This window comes from Megascapheus bottae, chromosome 1 (genome assembly GCF_031878675.1).
Source record: "Megascapheus bottae isolate mThoBot1 chromosome 1, mThoBot2.hap1, whole genome shotgun sequence".
NCBI classification, from domain to species: Eukaryota; Metazoa; Chordata; class Mammalia; order Rodentia; family Geomyidae; genus Megascapheus; species Megascapheus bottae.
Window position 1 is genome coordinate 30,915,333 of NC_143509.1, and position 17,254 is coordinate 30,932,586.

Below are 17,254 nucleotides of genomic sequence, written 5' to 3' on the forward strand. Positions count from 1 at the left end.
AGAAATGAAAAACCACAAGTCTTTCCCAACTTGTGATCCCAAGGAATTATTATTCCACAGTCTGTTCTGCAATGCTGGACTGAGAACTGCCCACAATGAACATAAAACAGGCTCTTGATGTTCCTAGCCGGTAACTGTAATCATGGTTATAATTTTATTACAGCAGCCTGCAGTCCCTGCAGGAGCCTTTGTGTTTACAATGTAGCCACAAGAGATTCTGAGACATGGCTCAAGTATCCTTGGCCCTCAAGGCCTCCCACAAATCACACAGGACAAAATATAGCCATTGTTACCTTCTGTACAAACCAATGTCTTGTGAGCAGAGAAGGTTCCCTCTGTTAACTCCAGCAGGAGGAAGGGGCCAGTCGCAGGTGGCTCATGCCTGTGTTTCTAAGTCATCAGCAACCTGAGACCCACCTTTCGAATCCAACCTGAGAGCAAGTCCCTCCATAAGAGGAGCTGCCTAGCACCACCCACACTATGCAGACAGGAGAGGGGAAATTCTCCTTAAGAAGAGGGCATGGGAGGAGTCTGGATAATGTAAAATGTTGCAGGAGGCCAAGACAGGGCCTCTTAATCCCAGCTGCGGTTGCTCATAGGGTCCCAGAGAATCTGTACTTAGCGTGACAGGTGTGGAGGGAGGGTCCCCGGGCTTGAACTTGGGTCCTGGGTGCCATCCGGGAGCTTCTTTTGCTCAAGCAGGCGTCCAGAGCCGCAGCGCCCCCTGGCGGCCATCGCCCCAGCTACACTGGCAGGCGCTGCCCGAGGCGAAGCCGCGGAAATGGAAACCTGTGAACCGCTCCCCCCACTCCCCCACCCGCTCCGTCGACGCTGCAGCCGCGAATCTAGGACACATCGTCTCTCTCCGGGGTCTACGCCGACCCCGTTTTCTCCCCGGATTCTCTAAAGGATGGGTGACCTCAAAAACCAGGAAAAGGCCTTGTCCGCCCCCCCTTCCCTGCTCTCCACTTCTGGGCGCAGCCACCAGGGGGCGCTGTGCCCATTCTTCCACCCCTCCCCCATCCTCCCCAAAGACCCCACCCAGGACTCCCACCTGTCCCCATCTCCAGGGCAAGGATCCACTGGCATGCAAGTGGTTCTCACATTTTTGTTTTTTTAATTCCAATGCTGGGGATGGAAGCCAGGGTGTCAGGCTTGTTAGGGAAGAGCTTGATCACTGAGCTTGTTGCTGGTCAGTACCCCTCCCTCTGCACCCCCCCACAGCTGTGCTCTCTCTCTGCCCAGTACCTCATCTCCGACAAATACTATTGGCTCTAACCTGCCTTACCAAGTTCAGTTATCTCAGTATAAATGTATTTAGAAACAAAGTCTTTAAAGCAAAACTAACTCATCTGACTGGTCTTCTTATGAGAAGGGCCAGAGGCAAATTGGCACACACCAGTAATCCCAGCCTCTCAAAATTCACAGGTCACAGCCTGGCCCTGTGGCTCACACCTATAATCCTAGCTAGTCAGGATGCTGAGATCTGAGGGTTGAGGTTCAAAGCCAGCCCAGGCACTAAAAAATCCATGAGAGGGGCGGAGCATGGCCTAGTGTATTGTGATCACTTAGCATGCTCGAACACAGAAAAAGTCAGAAGGAGGGCTGTGGCTCAAATGGTAAGAGTGCTAGCCTTGAACGCAAGTTCAGGGACAGCACCCGGGCCCTGAGTTTGAGCCCCAGGAGTGGCAAAGAGGGGGGTTTGGGGGGGCAGTTCAAATGGTAGAGCAGCCCCCAATTCACAGATGTGAGATCGTGAGTTATAGCCAAAAGAAAAAGGAGGGGTTGGAAATGAGGACACAGAAATCTACAAAGATGACCACAGAGAGAAGGGAGACAGCCATCTATCTATGAGCAGAGGTGAAAGGTTAAGGTCTTCATCTCAGACTAGCTGCCACTGGAGCTGAGGAACCTCCATAGTGGTTTCTGTTAGGTTGGGGGTGGGGGGGAAGAGCCAACTTCTTCCCCTCTTTGTGAAGGGCAGAAACCACCTGCCTGAAAACTAGCACCTGCAACTGTCAATCATGTGTCAAACACCTGACTCTGAGGTCACTTCCACATCTGCTGTAGCCACACCTCCTCCTCAACTTCCCCTACATAATCTCTCTCCACCCTTAGTTGAGCTGCTACATGCTATGCTCTGCATACCTACATCTGGTGTGGGCCAAAGCTTTGGCTCTTCCAATAAACTCTTCTGCCTGAACCACGTGGTGGTCTCATTTTGGCAACCCTTACATTTACATTAAACAGCTGGAGCAAACAAATACATCCACTAAAGGCTCTGATTAAGTCCTGCAGTCGTGAGCCCCACCTGGGGTGGGGGAAGAGCATAAGCAGGGAGACTCTGCTGGGTGTCTGCCCTCTTCTGGACACAGGTTCTGGTCCTCTGGAGCTGGACACACCCTCAGCCTTGTGTGGCTTCAGACTTCACTGGGACAGCTGATCTTGGGGGGAGGAGTTAGGGAGCCAGGACACAACCCTATTCTACTTGCCAATAATACTGAGTAGCCCAAAGACCCCCAGTTTTTGGACGGAGACCCAGCATAGTAGCAGGGAGAGTATATCTTAGAGGCAAAAATTCAATCTAACACCCAGGTTAACCTCCACTGAAGGGAAGAGGCCCTGGGGTGGGGGGTGGGGGGTTCCATGGCACTAAACTGGCCCAGCACAGCTCTCTGGGGCTCCATGGAAAAGACTGTGAGGTGGAGAGTGCTAGTTGACAGACAGAAGGGAGCATTTATTTTCTCTGGAGGGAAGGTAGAGGCAGCGGGCAGGGTCAAGGCAGGGCAATCTCCTCCAGCTTCTGGTCCAGCGTCTTGAGGTCATCCAGGAATCGGGTGGGGGTGAGAATGTGGGAGGAGCCTAGGCAAGAAGAGGAAGACTAGGAGTTGGGGTGCTACCTTGGGGGGCCAGGATCCTGACAGATGGGGCCTGTCCCTGCCCCCTCCTCAAACCAGGTCCCTGATAGAATTTCTAAGGATTCTGGAACCTAGAAACTTAGAAATATGGTACCCAGACCCCCAGGTGGCCCATTTTCTGGAAACTCAAGTCCCAGCCCCTAAGAATCTCTCCCCAAAAAGTCCAGCTCAGCTCCAGCTCCAGTCCTTCAGATACTCCCAGAATCTAACCCTCGCCCCTCTCAGATGCTCTGGAGTTCAGCTTCAGTCCCTCCAACCCCCCAGAGTCCAGCCCCAGCCCACGGGCCTGCCCCCCAGGTCTGGCTACTCACCAATGAGCACCTCCCACTTGCCCTCTGTAGCCTGGGTCACCTCATAAGCAGCCCTCATCTCTGACATGGCCACACCACCCACAATGTATACAATGAGCCGTGGCCCTGCCCGGGCCTCCACACCCGCCTTGTTCTTGTGCCAGTGGCCGAAGCGGGCACTGTGGAGGCAGAAGACAGAGGTCAGTCCAGGCTGGAGACACCAGCATGTCCTCCCCACCCTTTAACCCTCCAAAAGCGGGGGAGGGGCCTCTCTCTCAGCTCACCTGACCGCAGCCTGGGAGCTGGATGAGGGGGCGGGGTCAGACACAAACGGCCACAGCTTCCGGTCCAGCCTGTCTTCCACTGCATCCTGGGTGGCCAGAAGGAGGAAGTTGAGGTGAAGAGCCCACACAGCCGGGCTCAGGGACTGGGGTGCTCAGGAGCTATGATCCTGGTGAAGAGGGGATTCCGTCTGTACCTCCTACCCCTCAGGAACCCCAAGCAAGAGGCACCAGGATCCTACAAGGACAGGCCAGACACTTAGCAAGGGACTACTTTCTAGCAATGCTTTTATTTTTTTTTTGGGGGGGGGTCTTAGGATGGCCAGGAATGGGTGTTGGGGAGACTTCTGGAGAGAAAGGAAAGGAAAATAGAAGGATGTAAATCTCTAGAGACTGTGATCTGAGGATCACAGTTCAAGGCCAGCCCGGGCAGGAAGAGTCCATGAGACTCTTCTTCATGCAAGAATCAGGAAGTGATGCTATGGCTCAAGTAGTAGAGTGCCAGCCTTGAGCAAACAAAATTAGCGGAGAGACTGGGAGTGTGGCTTAGTAGTAGAGTGCTTGCCTAGCATGCATGAAGCCCTGGGGTTTGATTCCAGGGTACCACAGAAAAAGAAAAGGGGAGAAATGGTATTGTGGCTCAAGTGGTAGAGTGCTAGACTTGAGCAAAAGCAGCTCAGGAACAGGGTCCAGGCCCTGAGTTCAAGCCCTAGGATCTGGGGGGGGGGGGTGGCCTCAGGGACAGTGGCCCTGAATCCCAACACACACACACACACACACACACATACACACGCGCACATGCGTGCACACACGCGCACAAACAGAGGGGCCCAGGGAAGTGGTGGACAGCAGGTGGGGAGAAAGCAAGATTCTTTAGGAAGGGTTGGAGGGGTTTCTTGCGCTGCCCTAATTCCTGGGGTATGGGCCTAGGATACCCCTAGGCAGATAAGGAATGCCAATAATGAGGGATTTTCTACTAAGCCTGAGGCTTAGCTCTGTAAGCAGGCAGGAGGCTGAGCTACTGACTGGATCAGTGGGAGAAGGGGGCCCCAGCCTCCCACAATCCCCTCAAGTACCTCCATCACGTCCTTGATGACTGGGGACCAGCGAGACAACTGGTAGGTGGGCTCTGTGCGTTCCTTCCGCTCCAGCCGGCTAGAGGTCCCCAGACCCTATAAGGCAGGAGCATGCAGGGCCAGCGGGGAGGTGGGAGGTGGGGGGGGAGGAGTCATAGGTGGGGTGAGGGTCTTGTCTGGCTGGGGAGGAAGTGTAGAAGTGAAGCAGAGACAGACACACACACAAAGAGAAACAAGTAGAAAAGTGAAGCAAAGAATGAGAGAGTGAGCAGGTGGCTCACACCTGTAATCCTAGCTACTTAGGAGGCTAAGATAAGAAGATTACAATTCAAAGCAAACACAGACAGGAAAGTTTTATGAGACACTTGGGTTTTGTTTTGTTTTGGTTTTTGGTTTTTTCCATTGCTAAGGACCAAACTCAAGTCCATGCACTTGTCAGACAAATGCTCTTCCACCATGCTAAATCCCCCAGCCCCTCCATAGATTCCCATCTCCAATAAACTTTCAAAAAGTCAGAGGTGGAGCTGTGGCTCAAGTGGTAGAACACGCCTGGAGTAAAAAGGTTCAAGTATACCATTCAAGCCTTGAGTTCAATCCTCAGGACAGGTACAAAAAAAAAAAAAAAAAAAAAAGCACAGAGTGAAAATGATTGAGAAGAGAGACTAAGAAACAGAAGAAATGGAGCAGAGAGCAACAGAAAAGCAGAGAGAGAGAAAGACAGATCCAGATGTAGTGAAATGAATCAGAGAATCAACTAGAGACAGACAGACGGACTGAAGACTGATGGAGACTGAGCTAAATAAACAAATAGAGAGGAGAGATGAAGACAGAAGGAACAGAGCAGGAAGAAAAACAGAAGTTTGGCCTACTTTGCCTACCATGCATGAAGACCTGAGTTCAATTCCTCAGTACCACATACATAGAAAAAGAACAGTGCTAGACCTGAGTTCAAGCCCCAGGATTGGCAAAACAAAGGGGGGGCGGTGGAGAAATAGAGTGATGAAAGACAGGGGACAGGTGAAATACCCAGGAAAAAACAAGGCCAGGGACAGGACTGGGGACACCTAGGGACACAGAAGCCCACAGTAGTGGCAGGAGTGGCAGGACAGGTAGGGAGAGAGACAGGACAGGCTAAACCAAGAGCTGAACACAGGAAACTGAGTGTAGAGGAGATAGGGGGGTTAGGCTCATTAAAGTCTCCAAGAACCCCAGCTGACCTTGTACCCTGCTCAAGGCTGGGGACTCCCCTCACCCACCCTGAGGGCTCAGAGCCCACTCTGAGCCATGGTCACATTTTGTCCCTGCTTGCCTATTATGTAACCCGGGGACTAGGAGTGCTCACACCAGCCTCTGCCTACCCCAGTGTTGGTGACAGTGCCCCCCAGCTGCTCCAGATTCCGGATGAGGCTGCTGTAGGCCTGCACGTTGGCATGCTGGATGAGCTTGGCCAGGTTTTCCTCACTCACACCTAGGGGAGGAGGACAGTGGAAGTGCAAAATAGCCCTGAGGAACCCTGGGGTAGGAGAAGCTATGAGGTCACCCTGGGATGCTGGACAGCCACGGCCTATAGCTGTGATGTCCTAAGACCCAGGGGACTTCTAGAATTAGCATAACAGGAGTGTAACAGGCCTTCTAAGAGAAATAGGAAGAGCCCTTCAGATTTAACTGAGGACACCCCAAGGTTGTAGAGTTGGGGGGCCTGGAGTTTGGCCTAGTGGTAGAGTGCTTGCCTAGCATACACAAAGACCCAGGTTTGATTCCTTGATACCACATACATAGAAAAAGCCAGAAGTAGTGCTGTGGCTCAAGTGAGTCTTGAGAAAGCCCCAGTGCCCAGGCCCTGAGCCCAAGCCCAGGACTGGCAAAAATAAATAAGGACATGGAGTCACCATGTCTGTGGCGGGTGGGGGAGTAGGATAAGAGTCTAGAAGGCATCTGTGGATTTGAGACTGTGAGAGGCACCCACCGTTCCGTAGAAGAATGTAGAGCAGCAGGACCCGGATCTTGTCATAGGGTGGCACCGCTGTGTCCAGCAGCACAGGAACGATCAGCTTCATGGCGTCCTTGATCTTCTCGCCCTCGGCGTCAGAGCCCATGGCCAGGTCCTGCAGGGCATGAGGATCCAGCCGGACGTCAGAGGAGGAAAGTGGTGGGGGGACGACAGGGCAGGCCTTTCCAGGGTTTTTCCTAAGGCCTTGGGCCCCATCACCTCTTGCTCATGGCCTCCCAAGGCCCTGCCCACCTCCCCACGCACCCATTTCCAGTCTTGCCTCACCCTCAAAGTTGAGGCTCTGCTCCACACTTGGGTCCTAGTCTTCTCCAAGGGCCCGCCCCTCTGTAAAACCTCTCCCACCTCAAAGACAACTTTCCTGTAGGCCCCACCCCACTCCAAGAACAGACTCCTGAAAGTCCCGCCCCCTCCCTAAAGACCCATCTCTAAGGATGGACTTCCCAAGGTCCTCTGTCCCCTCCCTCCAAGGACAGGCTAGTGCAGGCCCTGTCCCCACCTGCTCCACACTGCACAGCTTCTCCACCGAGCCCTTGAAGCGCTTCATGCAGTCATCTGCCAGATGCAGGTGTGTAGAGTACTGTGGGGTACCAGGAGGGAGGTGAGGGTAACAGCACTCACAAGTTGGGGGGCTGGGGGACAGAGTTTCCAGGCACCCAGCTCACCTTGTTCAGTTCCTTCTGATACTGGGGCATCTTCTTCAGAATGTGGGACAGATCTTTGATGTTGGCCTGGGGTAGGGATAGGGGCGGCCAGGGGTGAGCACAAGTTGGGGTTCCCACTGCTGGCTCAGGAGTCAGACTGAGGGTCTCCCTTTCTTCTGCTCCCAGACATCCTGACGTGGAACAACCCCCTACCTTGTCCGTGGTCAGCCGCTTACTTTCACAGAATGTCTTCAGGAGCTCCGTGACCTTCCTAGCCATGGGGAGGGGACAGAATGAGATGGGGTCGGTCCAACAGATGGGAGGGGACGTCACACTGCCAGGGGGCAGGTGCCATGGGATGCTCATGTGGGTGGCAGGCCATGAGGGGTGGAGCTGTGATTGGAGGTAAGCCCACAGCTTGGGGCGACCTCGGTAGGGGCATGGGTAGTAAATGGGTGTGGTTTGCGGGTGGGTGGGGCTTGTGTGCAGCCAGGTCCCATGCAATGTACCAGGCCCACCGTGGGTGAGGGGGCCAGGAGGGATCCAAGTGGGCCCCGCATCACCAGAGCCCACCCAGCCATTCACGCACTTGGATACATCTGCGATGTGCATGTGCCGAAGCTCCACCCACAGGTCATCGTCCTCGTCCAGCAGCACAGCCTTCTCCCTGGCCTCGCTCAGTCCCGTGGTCTCGTACCTGGAGGAGCAGCAGTAGAGGACATGAAGGTCATAGGTACGAGCTGGGAGCAGGGTGGGCAGCAGTAGGAGTGGAGGGCACGGCCCAGGGGTTCCACCCACTTGTATGTGTCCTGTTCTATGTTCAGCAGATCATAGGCCATGGCCTGGAACGTGAGCTCGTGCAGCAGTGGGGACACGGGGTCTGCTGCCCGGTCTACGATCAGCAGCTGTGATCGAGTCTTCTCAGGACCCTGGACAGGAAGGGACAGGGCTAAGGATGCAGTCCCTACCCCTGTGGGGCCTCACCCTTTTCCCCAGTACTCCCCTCACCTCGCCCAGACTGGGAGTGTCTGCCTTGAAGGCATTGAGTTTGGCCAGGACAGCGTGAGCCAGCTGAGCCGTGTCCTCTGGACCTCTGGAGAGGGACAATCAGACACAAAGGACATCAGGATGTGTGGTCTGGGAAGACTGGGCACCCACTGCAGAAGGTGTGTGAAGAGTGAAGCCGAGGGTGGGAACCAGGCCCAAGGTGAAGGGACCAGGGCTGGGGGTTGTAGCAAAAGGAAAGATTGGCTGTAGGCCGGGGTAAAGCCCAGAGTAGGTAGCTTTAGGGTTCGGTTGGTTCCCCACTTGCGGTAGCGGATGGCTGGGTACTCCTGCAGAGTGGCACACAGTGTGGCTATCTGCTGAGCCAGTGCCTCGAGCTGCCGTGCCCTCTCCCCTGCCCGGAAGGGACAGTAGAGATTGTAGGTGCTGTGTGGGGCATCCAGAGAGAACACCTGGGGACAGAAGTGACCGGGGCCACCACTGTAGGTACACAGCTCAACTTCTAAGTCACTAATGTCACATCTCCCTGAGGGCCTTCCTTGGTCTCTGGAGTCTGCTTTGCTAAGTTCAGGGTAGCCCCACTTCAAGCCTGGAAGAGTCAACAAGCCCCCCCTCACACTGTGCTCCATGCCTCCCCCTTGTGGCTCCCAGAGGGATGGAACTCCAGTTGCCCAGAGGGCAAAGGCTTGTGACTGGCTGGCTGTTTTCTCAGCTGGCATTGGGTTTCAAGGTCTGTTTCTCACAGGGGGCTTGGGTTATTTATTTCAGTGCTGTACCTGGGCCTCGTAGGGCAGGAAGGCAAGGTGGATTTCTTTCAGGGTCTTCACTACTTTTGCCAGGCGAGAGCGGCCCAATTCACTAAACAGGGGCTCAGGACAGGCTGGAGATTGGCCAGGAAAGGCCGTCAGATCAAAGCCATCCGCTATACACATGCGCGCGCGCGCACGCACACATACACACACACACACACACACACACCAACACTCCACTCCCTCCACTCCCCCACTCCCCTCACTCACTGTCGGTGAAGAAGATATGTGCTGCTTTGTAGGTGAAGGTCGGAGTCCCCCGGAAGTCAGCAATCAAGGCCTGAACTGACTGTGTGTGGTGGGGAGACAGACTGTTTGCTGGGTCTGATTCTGTTCTCCCCACACCCTCATTGTCTGCTGGGAACCCCTCTTCCAAGAGCTACTGCCCACCTCCCACTATGTGTAAACATGCCCAGAGCTTGTGCCCACTGCACACACACACAATCTCCTTCTCCCTCTCCCACTCCCTCTCAGACAGGCACCTTCTCCGTGGGGCTCAGCAGATAAATGGCCTCCAGGCTGGGAATGGGCTCTCGTCGCTTGTTAATGTCTTCAACAACTAGTAGCAACAGAGGGAGGGGCACATATGGAGATGCCTAGATTTGGGGAATTGGGTGTTCTGGGGAGAAGGGACAGCTATACTCCTTGAGGTACCTGAGCTGCAGAAACACATCAAAAGTCTACACAGACGGGATTCTGAAAATTCAGAATCCTCTATGGGGGGAGGGTACACATTCTGCCCACCCACGGTGGGCCTGTGACACACACGAGGGTGCATACACACAGGTGTATAATACAGTGAGTGAGCCCTTCATGGGGAACAGCCTGCACATCTGTGGCAAGACTCGGTCAGGTGCCCTGGGGTATATGTATATGAAGCGCTATACAGAATTTGAGGGGATCCTACAGCGTTTCATTTGGGAGGAGGATGGAGGGATGGGTGGGGGCTATCTACTCACTGGTGATGCCTTCAGCTAAGATGTCTGACATTTTACAGCAAGATGACAAGATGCGCATGCTTGGGTGATCCATAATGAGTACCTGCCCGGATGGATGGGCATATGGGCCAATCAGTGGGCAGGAAGAGTGGAGAGAAGGGGTGGGACTGAGTTCCCTGAGCACCCAGGATCCACTCACCCAACTCCACCCTTGCACAGAAAGGGAACTCATGGAAGGGGTCCCCCATACAGGGACGCCAAGATGGGCTTGGGACCCAGGAATTCTGCCTCAATCCTACCTTCCATTCTGAATCCTTTTTGACACTCCGAATGACCCCACTCAAAATTTCTACAATGAAGGGAGGAAAAGGCTCAGATGTAGGTTCTCTGGTCCCATTATGAATGCTTGGGGGTGGGAAGACCCCATCTTAACTCCTATATACCCCTTCCTAACCCCACTTCTGAAAGAGTAGCTCTTGGCATCACCCCGGTTTACAGACAAGAAAACCAAGGTTCTGAGAGTGCAGGCAACTTGCCTTCGCTCCTGATCAATGGAAGAGCAGGTTTAACTCCCTCTTCACCTGGATCGCAAAGTTTCCCCGCAGAGGAACATTCAGCAATATCCCCCCAGCCCCAACAAGACCCCAAAATACTAGAATGCCAGTCCCTTGGTTCCCAGCTCTGAGGCCTGCTAGCTCATCTATCTCCAAGCCACAGTTTCCTCATCTGTAAACTGGAATCACTCGTTAGTCCCAGTATAAGGGGCGGGGTGGGGAGGGGAGAGAAGCTACTTTTCTAAGATGGGCTTCTGTGCCACAATCTGCTCTGCCCAGAGGAAGGAGCGGGGAGAAGGGACAGAATTTCGCTTCTGCACTGGTCAAACGGTCCAAGTTCCCCTGTTATCTGGACAAGCAGGGCGGAAGGAGCAGCACAAGCCGGAACAACCCGGGGTGAGGGGAGGGGCATCTCCTACCCCTCCCCCAAGAACCTGGGCCCAAGGGTCTGGGACGCCTGAGTCCCATCACTATGGGTGGGGGGGAAGAGGGTATTGAAGATGGTGCAGCAGGAAAGAGTCGCGCCCTGCAAAGGTCCCCGTGGCCACCTGCGAGCCACCCCACCTGGGGTCGCTGACCAGAGCACCGTGAGGGCCCAGGAGTCCAGCCCCGAACTTCGCCCTGCTCAGAAACTCAAGAATGGGGGATGCGGTAGGGTGGAGGAACCCCAGTTATGCCTTTCTCCTGCAGGCACCCTAAAAGACCCAGGGGTCTGGGCTGGGCCCCGGGACGCCCTGGAGCCCCGCGGGTCAACTTCATCCCGCAGGGGCAGGCACCCAGCTGATAGCAAGTTCCCGCCCGCCCCCTCGACGATCAGGTGTTCCGGCGCCCAGCCCGGCCCCTGACTTCCCGCCGTCGGGGTCCTGGGCTCCCCAGAGTCCCGAGCGCCCCGGATCTCCAACCCCCACCCTCACCCCCGGAGGATCCCAAAGCCTCGTCACGAAGAAGCACTCACTTTCCCCCACCACCGCCTTCAGCCCCGAGGGCGCCATCTTCCCCCGAGGAGCGCGGCCGCTTCCGGGTTTGTCCCAAGGTAGGGGCGTGGCCCCGCGCGTCATTCACGTGGGCCACGCCCCCGTGGCGCGGCCCCGCCCGCTCGCGCACCTGGCCACGCCCCTCGGCCAGTTCTTGCTTGAGCCTGCGTGCCAAGCATTCTAACAACAATTATCCCCATAGAGAGGAGGCAAGAGAGGCTCCGCAAGACCCCCAACTCAAAATCAGAGAAAAGGGCGCAAGCACGAAGTGAAATCACCTGCATGGAGGGATGTGTTGATATGAGCGCTTAGACTCAAGCCTGCTGCTCTCCCTTGGCTTTTTCACTCGTGCTGGTGCTTTACCACTTGAGCCATACCCACAATCCAGCATTTTTGCTAATTAATTGAAGAGGGAATCCCCAAGACTTTTTTTCTCCCTAGGCTGATTTCGAACCTCAGTCCTCCATGTCTCCACCTCCTCAGTAGCTGGGTGTGAGCCCCTGGTCCCATTGCACTGTAGCTCATTTTTGGCCATTTCGCAGCACCTCAAAGTATTTGGGTTTGCTCTTGAGCGCAAAGGAGAGTGGTGAACAATGGAAATATAGACACGCCGCCCCCCAACCTGCCTCTCCAGTTTGGGGGCAGAAGAAGGGGCGAGAGTGTCATATAGGAGTGAGGACACCATTGAAGGAGCATGGCCCCTACAAAATTACCAGTGTCCTTACCAAAAGGCCTTTTGAACAGAGACACACACATGGGCCCAGTACCACGTGACTGGTCACTCAGCCAACTAAGGTTCCCCCAGCCTCAAACCAAGGTACACCAAGGACTTAATAGCTCCCATCATATTGGGAGGGGAGAGGCAAGGAAGAATCTTGACACCAAAGAAGGGAACAGCCCTGCTGACACCTTGATTTCAGACTTCAGAACCATGCAACAATGAATTTCCATTGCTTTAGGCCTGTTTGGGGGGTACTTTTTCCAGATACTCATCCGCTGAGAACTTGGGGGAGTCTGGATAGGGATGTCTCAGCAGGCATGGTTTAGGTGAGAAGAAACTGTTTTCCAGAAGTATCTTGGGGAAGAGAACAGAACTCCTAGAGCAAGAAGATAGGGGATTTTCTAGTTCGGGGGATTGGGGATCAGGAGAAATGATCTAAGCTTGCTAATGGTACCCAAGGCAGGAAGGGACTCTAGACTCTATTTTCTTCCTCTGAGACACCTTGTGGATAGCAACTTCTTTCACAGCAAGGGGAGGCCACAGATTCTGGGGGGCATGGTGGAGTGGGTACATCTGGTATCGATTCTCAAGGATGGGCTGCAGGCTCTGCTCTTCCATTGGCCTATCTTCTCCGATAGTTCTGGCTTCTCCTATCCCTCCCTCTCCCTTCTCCCTCCCACTGTCCTTGGAGCCAGAAGCTTTTGGTGGCCCCAGCAATGTCATAACCCATGCTGTCTGGCTCCTGACCCTCACCCAGGCCCAGTGATGGTCTGGCCAAACAATTATCTGGATCATCTTGATGGAGCTTAAGCTTGCGTGGGAGCAGATGGGGCATGAGCTGGGGATTTGGGACCGGTGTGTGTGGGGGGGTATATCTACTCCCCCCTCCAAAAAACCCTCAGCATTTAGAAAGGTTCTCTTTGGTGCAGGACCAGGACAGAGGCTGGAAGAGCAGACAGTGTGCAGACAGGGAGGGCATCATGGAGCAGGAAGACAAAGGAGAGGAAGGAAGTTCAGAGTCCTTGGGCGAGGTAAGAGGACCCACTTCACCCCACCTCCTCCAGCTCATGAGTGGAAAGATGGGTTAATTTGTAGGGCACCTAATTAGCAAGCACTCTCTAGAGTCCCCTGACCCAGTTGCCACTGCAGGGAAGTGGGGATGGGCAGAGGGTCTGAGTGCCCACCTCTATGCAAAGCCAAGTGAGGGGCCTCTTGGTGCTGACCCCACCAGAAGATGTCAGGCGCTGGAACTTAGCCCTAGTCACCCCGTTTATATCCCAGCCCTCAAGTCACCCCCAGTGAGGGCCACCCCTGGTCCCAGCCTAGGCCTTAGGAGGCTGTGACTACAACCTGTCCCTTGAGGGCTGTACCACGTGAAGCTGGGCTGGCTGCAGAGCCTGGGGCGGGGGCGGGGGCGGGGGTCAGGACTGAGAAGGAGACTCGTGGCGTGTCACATTTGGAACAGCTCTGCAGAGCAGCAGATTGACCAGGATCATGGTGAGAGCTAAACCAGGCAGAAAGACAACCCGGAGTTGGGGTGGGAGCGAGCTTGGGCAGGAGGGCTCCACCTGGATTGACTGTATCTGTCTCCAGGCAGGCTCACCAGATCAAGATGGCTTCTTCAACCTGCTGAGCCATGTGCAGGGTGATCGGATGGAAGAACAGCGCTGTTCACTGCAGACGGGGCCGGGCCAGGCCCCGGAGAGCCGTGAGCCTGGGCATGGAAGGGGGCGACTGGGGCAGGGATACTGGGGCAAGGGAGGCCTATGGGGATAGGGTAGGATTCTCTGGAGTCACTCGGGAGTCTCTGTTTCACACAGAGGGTGGCTCTGCGCCCGAGATGGACAGTCTCATAGACATACTGGCTAGCACCCAGGGCCGCAGGATGGATGACCAGCGCGTGACCATCAACGCCCTGCCTGGATTCCAGCCCATTGGCCCCAAGGTAGGTGATGGTCAGCCAGATGGCAAAAGAGCCATCTGCCAGGCTGCCCTGTCTGACCCTGCTCCCCAACTCCGACCAGAAAGGAATGGGGCCTCACCTCTCCATCTGCCTATCATCTGCCCTGAATTCAGCAGGGAGACTATGGTGCTGACAGGGCTGAGAGAGGCTGAGACAGGCTCATGGTGATACAGGGGCCATGCTGGTGTCAGAGCTGTGGCTGGAACTTAATAGTTCCTGCTTTCACATCTGAAGGGTTCAGGGAAGCCAAAAAGGAAGAACAGGCCCCCTTCCTGGGGTGATGGCCTGGGTTCTGATTGAGCCCCCAGAGAGAGTTCGAGACTCATCACTGCAGACCCAGAATCATCCAGCATGTCAAATAAAGGTAAACCCAGAAAATGTCCTATTGCTAGGTATCAGTGCTCATGCCTGTGATCCTGACTACTTTCCAGGCTAAGATCTGAAGATCGATGTTCAAAGCCAGTCAGGGTAGAGAAAAAGTCTCTGGGACTCTTAGCTCCAAATGAACCAAAAAGACACAAGTGGAGGTGTGGCTCAAGTGGTCAAAAGCGAGCCTTGAGTGAGAGTGCAAGGCCCAGAGTTCAGTGTTGGAACCATAAGAAGAAGGAAAAATGAAGAGGAGGAGGAGGAAGAGGGAGAGAGAGAGAGAGAGAGAGAAGAGAGAGAGAGAGAGAGAGAGAGAGAGAGAGAGAGAGAGAGAGAGAGAGAGAGAGAGAGAAGCAAGAAAGGGAGGGAGGAAAAAAGGAAAAGAGGAAGGACAGGGAAAAGAGGAAAAAGAAAATGTCTGTGTGAGGATAGAGGGGGAAGTCGCATAACAATAGGAAGGACTGAAATCCCCCACACACCCTCTCTTCAACCCTAGTGCCATCTCTGGCCTGTACTCCCTACAGTACCTCCCTCTGGCTGACTCTTCCTTCAATCCACAGGATGGAATGCAGAAACGAGCTGGGACCCTCAGCCCTCAGCCTTTGCTCACCCCTCAGGACCCCGCTGCTCTTGGTTTCCGCAGAAACAGCAGCCCCCAGCCCCAGACACAAGCCCCCTGAGGGCCTGAGCCAATCTGGGCCACTCTGGGCCCCTGAGAACAGACAATAAAAAACACTTGCACACCAGGAACTGAGAACTGAGTTTGTGTTATTGGGTTGGGGGTGAGGGGTGGCAGGGAGGCTGGGGTTTAAGGAGACCTCAGGAGCTCTGCTGGGCAGCACGAAGGAGTTTCTCCTCTCGCTGCTTCCGTAACCGCATTTTGAATTCTTCTAGCTCTTGGCGCTGGGAAAGCGGGTTAGACAGGAGGGAAATGGGGGGAAAGCACACACACGCATGCGAGTGCACCCACACACACCTCAAGGTCTGGACATCCCCCCCACCCACTCCATTCCCCTGCCCCTGGCTTCAGAATTCACTGAGAACTCTATACCAATTACAACCAGGAACCAAGATCAGCTTCAGCCTTCAGAAGAGCAAAAAGGAAGCCATTTTCCTCTTAATTCCCTACCCATAGCTGAAAGGGAATTGTTTATTTGAAAGCCCTTATGGCCACAACAGCCCAATTCCCTCCATTTCTCCATGGAAAGGAAAGCTAGGTTACTTACCTGGCTTTCCTTCTCAGGTGGCCACAGCTCCCTCTATGCAGGGGGAAAAAAATGTCACAGATGGAGTCATGAATCAGGAGTAGCCCAAACCCCCATGCCCAGGGCAGGGCTGGCTTGTGGAAGGCAGACAACCATCAGCAAGGGCATGGTTGCCCCATGACCTCCATAATGAACCATTAAAAACTCTCCTTATTGGGGACCGGGAGTGTAGCCTAGTGGTAGAGTGCTCGCCTAGCATGCATGAAGCCCTGGGTTCGATTCCTCTGTACCACATATGCACAAAAAACCAGAAGTGGTAGAGCACTAGCCTTGAGCAAAAAGTGTACAAGGGGAAGTGGTGCTGTGGCTCCAAAGGTAGGGTGGTAGCCTTGAGCTGAAGAGCTCAGGGACAATGCCCAGGCCCAGAGTTCAAGTCCCACGACCAACTAAAAAATTAAAGAAAGAAAGAAAAAAAAAGTGTCCAAGGAAAGTGCCCAGACACGGAGTTCAAGCCCCAGGGCTGGCAAAAACAAAACAAAACACTCTTCTTATGCCCACCTTACGCTGTATGACTGAGTCCTCAAACCACTCGGCCTGATTGGAGACCCAGAACATAGCCACAGGGAAAGTGAGGTACAGTACCATCTGCAAAGAAAAGAGGAGGGTGAAGCAGAGCCTGACACACAGACACATCCTCTTATCCCTAAGAACCGCAGAAGTGCCCCCATCGTGACGGGGGGCTGACCCTCAGAAAGCTGGAGGCTGAATCCCAGGGGGCTCTGGCTCTTTAAGTCTTTCTCTTAAAGAAACATACACATGACTTAGCAGTACCAGAGTCCCTGCTACAAAGATAGCCCTGAATCAGATTCCAGGCGCACCCCGCCCCCCAAATCCTACCTAGTCCTATTTCCACTCTACCCTAAGTCTAAGAGTATCACATCTGAGGCACACCCACCATGAAGCCAGGATCTCACACCTTCCTTCCTCGAGATTCCTTTCTTCAGCTCACTCCTCTTTGAGGTCCTTCCTCTCACACTCCTCCACGGGTTTCTCTAAGCCCAGAAGCTGCGCCCCAAGCTCCTTCAGTCCAGCACCCGCTCTTTTGGGTTTCTAACTGTAAAGGTGTCCCCCCCACACACACTACCCCCGGTCCAGATCTCAAATGCTTTCTCTCTGGAGGTCGCCCGCTCTCTGCAGCACTCCTTTCCACAGCCTCACCCCCAGATCTAGCTGCCACTCAAGCGGGGATCACTGACCCGAAACACCTCCAATTTCACCCCCATCTTCGCACCGCCCGGTCTCGAAGCTACTTCCGCCCAAAGCAAGACCCTCAAACAAGACAGTGAGTCATTGGTGGGTCACAGGCACCAGTCTCAAAAGCTGATTGGTCGAAGACGGCTGGGTTGACGTCTCCTTCAGGCGCCTCTCCTCCGCTTCCGGTCTTCGGCTTCGCCCGCGGGTGCCGAGTGGAGTCAACCCCGCGGCCCCAATCATTCAAGAAA

The 17,254-nt window shown here is 54.6% G+C and overlaps 3 protein-coding genes across 4 annotated transcripts; 1 reads left to right on the plus strand and 2 right to left on the minus strand.

Annotated features, from left to right (window-relative positions):
• Positions 1-2,716: 2,716 nt before the first annotated feature.
• Positions 2,717-11,581, minus strand: Stxbp2 (syntaxin binding protein 2). The gene is made up of 19 exons (XM_090341712.1): positions 11,479-11,581; positions 10,269-10,318; positions 9,991-10,072; positions 9,514-9,590; positions 9,242-9,320; positions 8,999-9,102; positions 8,526-8,674; positions 8,226-8,310; positions 8,016-8,146; positions 7,807-7,914; positions 7,431-7,488; positions 7,239-7,304; positions 7,073-7,153; positions 6,532-6,670; positions 5,924-6,033; positions 4,566-4,661; positions 3,493-3,578; positions 3,230-3,387; positions 2,717-2,862 (listed from the first exon to the last, which is right to left on the minus strand). Exons 1-19 carry the CDS (start codon positions 11,579-11,581, stop codon positions 2,777-2,779), a joined length of 1,848 nt encoding a protein of 615 aa, XP_090197838.1. The 3' UTR covers positions 2,717-2,776.
• Positions 11,582-13,635: 2,054 nt separating this feature from the next.
• On the plus strand, positions 13,636-15,297 carry Pcp2 (Purkinje cell protein 2). Of its 2 annotated transcripts, none has more exons than XM_090341716.1 (4): positions 13,636-13,715; positions 13,812-13,926; positions 14,039-14,163; positions 15,108-15,297. In XM_090341716.1, the coding sequence occupies exons 1-4, from the start codon at positions 13,713-13,715 to the stop codon at positions 15,225-15,227; spliced, it is 363 nt and encodes a 120-aa protein (XP_090197842.1). In that variant the 5' UTR covers positions 13,636-13,712; the 3' UTR covers positions 15,228-15,297. The 2 variants fall into 2 exon arrangements, with proteins under 2 accessions (XP_090197842.1, XP_090197843.1); XM_090341717.1 differs by having other exon boundaries at positions 13,649-13,715; positions 13,816-13,926.
• Pet100 (PET100 cytochrome c oxidase chaperone) lies at positions 15,296-17,105 on the minus strand. The gene is made up of 4 exons (XM_090341719.1): positions 17,009-17,105; positions 16,311-16,397; positions 15,774-15,806; positions 15,296-15,450 (listed from the first exon to the last, which is right to left on the minus strand). The coding sequence occupies exons 1-4, from the start codon at positions 17,033-17,035 to the stop codon at positions 15,367-15,369; spliced, it is 231 nt and encodes a 76-aa protein (XP_090197845.1). The 5' UTR covers positions 17,036-17,105; the 3' UTR covers positions 15,296-15,366.
• Between the last annotated feature and the right edge of the window lie 149 nt (positions 17,106-17,254).